The 4,896-nt window shown below is 34.3% G+C and overlaps 1 protein-coding gene across 1 annotated transcript; it reads right to left on the reverse strand.

Annotated features, from left to right (window-relative positions):
* Positions 1–246: 246 nt before the first annotated feature.
* LOC143733114 (bone morphogenetic protein 2-B) lies at positions 247–4,222 on the reverse strand. Its single transcript, XM_077224683.1, has 6 exons — positions 4,182–4,222; positions 3,760–4,097; positions 3,552–3,679; positions 2,779–2,895; positions 2,460–2,643; positions 247–724 (listed from the first exon to the last, which is right to left on the reverse strand). Exons 1-6 carry the CDS (start codon positions 4,220–4,222, stop codon positions 312–314), a joined length of 1,221 nt encoding a protein of 406 aa, XP_077080798.1. The 3' UTR covers positions 247–311.
* Between the last annotated feature and the right edge of the window lie 674 nt (positions 4,223–4,896).

The following is a 4,896-nucleotide window of genomic DNA, read 5'->3' on the forward strand; positions in this document are numbered from 1 at the left end:
GCACAAACGATAAGCCTAATATGTAACAAGCTTAATAGAGTTGTGACACAGTAGATTGGTGGGTAGAGCGTTTCAAGTATGACGTTTCTAAGTCTGAAAGAGCATTTTCCAATCACAGTAGTTTGCTCATAATGATAGAGGTAGATCTGTTTCACACTTATAAAAGACATTATTGTAATGCTTGCATTTAATATCTTTAATTTGGTTTAGACTTACAAATCAGATACAAATATCAACTAAAAAATAATGCTATCTAAATGTACATTTGATTGAAGTGTGCCACAGTACACATCAACATAAGTTTAAGTATTTTAATGGCAGCCACAACTGCCCGCAACCATGTCGTTATACTGTTTTAGAACGACATTTTCCTCATCATCGAAGTACAGGAGGCTAATGGGGTGAAGCACATCAGGAACACAGCACGGTTTTCCCGCCTCCTGCGACAGTTTCAGCGCGTTCATGATGGATCTCACAGTAGCGTGATTCGTAGCCCGTAGACCTTCGCCCAGCGGAAACGGACATGAGCCCATGCAACTGTATGCATTATAACCTCTGGGAGATATTATCCACCCTGACCAGCCAATCTTAGTGAAGTCTACGTAGAGGTTTGTTCTCTGGCATGTAGAAGTTAAGGCACGCACGCTCCTGCGCTTCCGCAGTGTTGACTTCACTAAACTTTCTGTAGGCTCCAGGAATTTAAGAGATGTGTTGATATGTTGTCCTAAAAGAAAGTCAACAATGACATCAGAACTTTCATACACACAAGACACACATGATACGCACTCATCATTATGCTTTATAGTTAGCCCTCTACCGCATGGTGTTGCCATATGGCAACATACTCTTTGTGTTCATTTCATTGCCAATGTTTCTTTAAGAAAACATTCTAATGTTTTTTTGTTGGAATGAGAAGACCTTAGTTTAGCCAATGATGTGCTTTGGTTAAGTCAAATGACATGAAATTTTTTCTGTGACGAGATTTTTGACAGACTGCCGTCTCTTGTCTGTAGTTGCTGAAAGCAATCTAGAACGTCAGTAACAAACAAGGACCATCCCATATCACATACACAAAAATAATCAAAACATCACCTCAGTTAAGTTATTATGACATATTCACCAAAAAAAAAAGTTTTTATGAAATCAGTTTTTGGTAAATCAATCAAATGTCTGTGTTGCCAAGCGGAATGTGGAATGACATTATTGCAATAGTTTAGCTAGCTAGACAGGTCAGCTGCAATCTGTTAAGCTGTAGCAATAACAACATTAATGCTAGTGATGTAATGTTGATTAGTCATAGGTTAAGGACTGCCAATATGGAAAGCTGTTTGAACTTTTATTCATTTCCAGGATATGAATTATTGATATCTATAATTGTATTTTCACTAAAATGTCACCATAGGCTGCCATTCAAAATCAATTGTTGATATCAATAATTTATTTCTTACTAGTAGAAATATAATTTTGATATCAATCATTTCTTTGTTAGTAAATGTGTGAATTCCTGATATCAATAATTCAAATGTCACTAGTTGAAATGTCTATTCTTGATATCAACAATTGAATTGCTACCAGTAAAAAAATCATTTTTGATATCTGAAAATCTGATATCAATATTATTTTAGATATCTAAAATGTCTAAAATTCTTACTAGTAACAATCACATTCATGATATCAGAAATTAACATTGTCACTAGTGAAAATTAAATTATTGATATCAAAAATTGCCATTGTTATAGTAGAAATCTAATTCCTTATATCAATAACTATCATTTTACCTAGTAAAAATGTAATTGTTGATATTAATAAATAGTATCCTGGAAATGAATAAAAGTTAAAACGGCTTGTCATACTGCCAATGCATTTGAAGGCTATTACGGAAAAAAATCTAATTTAAATGGCTTTTTTTTTTCTAAAAAAATTCCACTGTTGTACGTTGTTGCCGTCTGGCAACATATCATAAAGGACCTTAAAATAAAAAAAAATAAAACATTTTTTTTTTTACAGCACTTCAAGTTAAGCCATTCTAAGAAAATAAAAAAAGTCAAATATTTTTTTAGAGGGTTAGTTATCAATATGTGAGTCTTTAGGTCCCTTTATGTCCCTGAGGTTGATTTTTTTTCTAAACAGATTTCAACTTTTTATTTTTCTTATACGAATGTCACATTAAACAATTTCTGGAAACTTTTACCGGGACATCAATAATTTTTCTACTTTTAAAATGCCTCTTATTGTATTGTTTAAATATGGAAATTTCCACCCATTTCCTATGCTATTTGAAATGTGATGGAAATGCCATTGTGGCTCCATGTATGTCCATAAATAAATAAGTGTGAAGTGTGTTTTAAGAAAGTTTATTTTCTGAAAGACCACAGGGCCAAAAGTACCCATAGTCTAGAAAACACCCATATATTATACTTGTGTCTGGAGAATTTCTGTATGTTTTATGGCATAATTACCTGTGTAGAAAGGTGGGTGTTGGTAGTGCTTTCGTCCGTCATCTGAATATATAACCAAATACGCATTTGTCTCATCTGACTGCTTGTCCATCTTAATGCTGGACTCAAACCAGTTCCCTGAAGGTAAAGCAGTCACGATCAGGATACCATTATTTGTACCACTGTGAAGAATCCATTTGGTCACCTGTTAAGAATTTAGGAGTTATTTTTGCAACAGCAGCACAAACAAAATGATTACAATTTGTTTTCCTCTTCATATAATATAATATAATGTATATATATATATATATTTTTTTTTTTTTTTTTTTTTTTTTTTTACCATTTGTGTGATGTTGAATACCTCCCATCCTTTGGTGTAGACAGGTATTAACCTTGAGCTTATCAAATTCCCTCGCCAAGGTTTAGGTCTGCTGTCCAGCACTTCATACAGGTCGATCTAAAACAGAGTTTTCTGGTTAAGTTTTCTGTAAGTCAAGGTTACTTGTGACGAACATCAAAAGCCTTGAACATTTCCTTCCAGCTAACAGGGAACGTTCTCAGAACGTTCAAGCAATGTTCTCTCTAAGTAATAAACAAATTCTTAATGTAACGTTAATAGAACATATGTTCAAAGTTGTCACATCTTTAGTAATGTTCTCAAAATGTTAGCACAAACATATATATTATTATATTCATGGAGAGTTTTTTTTTCCCTGAAACAGTTGGATGTTCGTCTAATGTTTGATAAATGCTACTACTTGTTTTAGAACGTTCAAAAAACGTTTAAAACAAGTAACGTTCTCATGTTTGTAAAATTCTAAAATGGAATATTCTCTTAACATTCGTATATTATGATAATAATAATAATAATAATAATAATAATAATAATAAAAGTTTTAAAAACTGGACGTTTTGAACTTTGAGGGGACATTTAAAAAATAACGTAATCATAACTTAATGGGAACGTTAGCAAAACGTTCATAGAATGTATTCTGTTATCTGGGCTACTGGCGTTGCTTTTAAAAGGAAAAGCTTACATTATATTTTGCCTATCACTGTATAATCCGCTGCTTACTTAAATCGTCTTTCAAAGAACTTAAATGCCCGACTTACTTTGTAAAAATGATGAGGTCCCATAAAAGGATGTTTTCGGCGAAACCATCGGAATTCTGCTTTGATCACGCGCTCGTCCTGTCCGAATGATGTCAGATTAAAGTAGTGATGTGAGCCGCTTGACTGTCCTAGATTAGAAAACAATATCCGCATTAGCACCAAAACGCGCAGTGTAACACTGCCCATTTCACCAGTTATATTTACGCACCTTCGAAACTTCTAACAATATTTCCTTCCAGAACTTTCGAGTTTTTCAGCGTTCCGTTCGAGTCCGCAACGGCGTCATATAACTCCATCATGAACTCAGGTGCCTTCCTATCGGCCGGAACATTGCGTGTCAAATCTTTCAACTGGAATATTTCATTCCAGATGCGCTTCTTAATTGCAATTGTTATCTTTTGCACATCTGTTGAGGTGGAATTGACATCGGATGAAACAAACGCAAAAATCCCAAAGAGATAAATGTTCACTAACTTCATTTCTGACCGTGCAGATCTTAATTTGACCAATGCAACCCGAATATCCCCTTCTAGTATGAATTTGCACCTGCTGCAGATGGACTGGTGTGACAGTGCATTCAATCCAACTATAAATTTACATCTCAGTTTACACAAGGGTTTGTATGCTCACCTGCAGATAAGAGTGAACAGACAGCCTTTCAGGTCAAACATCATGACTAAAGTTAAATAAACTGTCTGCCTCATATTAATAAATCAGATACATGCACCATTAAGGCTTCCTTTTCTCTTACACTTACCTTTCATAAAAATGTGCATTCTTTGCTTTTGTAATTTTAGTCAAGCACACTATAGACAATTTTTGCTCATGCCATCTTAACACTTGTCTATGACAAATTACATGAATAATTTTTTATGTTTATGTAAATGCCTCATTTAGAGTTTAAGGCCATATTTTATTTAAGCATTGTTGAATATTACAATAGTGTATAATATCGATATTTATTGAATATTTTACAGCTTAATTCACCAATGAAGTTGTGTTGGATCTGGTTTAGACGTCATTAGAAGACAACATCAATGAAGAGACAAATGTTGGAAATTGCTGCATGTCCTTGTTGGTTTTAGCAGGTTGTTGTCTGTTATCTCTGCACAACCAGATCCCCCACATAGTGACAGAAGCAAACGCAATGACATGACTATGACGCAAATGGAAATGAAGATTTACTCACTGTTACCCAAAGCGTGTTTTCCCTTCATGCAGCCATTCTCTGTGTGTCTTCACATGATCCTCATCAACAGCCTTTAGACCACTGACCAGGCCATCACTCGCTACTTCACATCCATTCAAATATAACTTCAACTTTAAAGAGGTTTTTTTTCTTTTT

Source organism: Siphateles boraxobius, unplaced genomic scaffold (genome assembly GCF_051911475.1).
Source record: "Siphateles boraxobius isolate OS27281-9 unplaced genomic scaffold, OSU_SipBor_1 90, whole genome shotgun sequence".
In the NCBI taxonomy this organism is placed as follows: domain Eukaryota; kingdom Metazoa; phylum Chordata; class Actinopteri; order Cypriniformes; family Leuciscidae; genus Siphateles; species Siphateles boraxobius.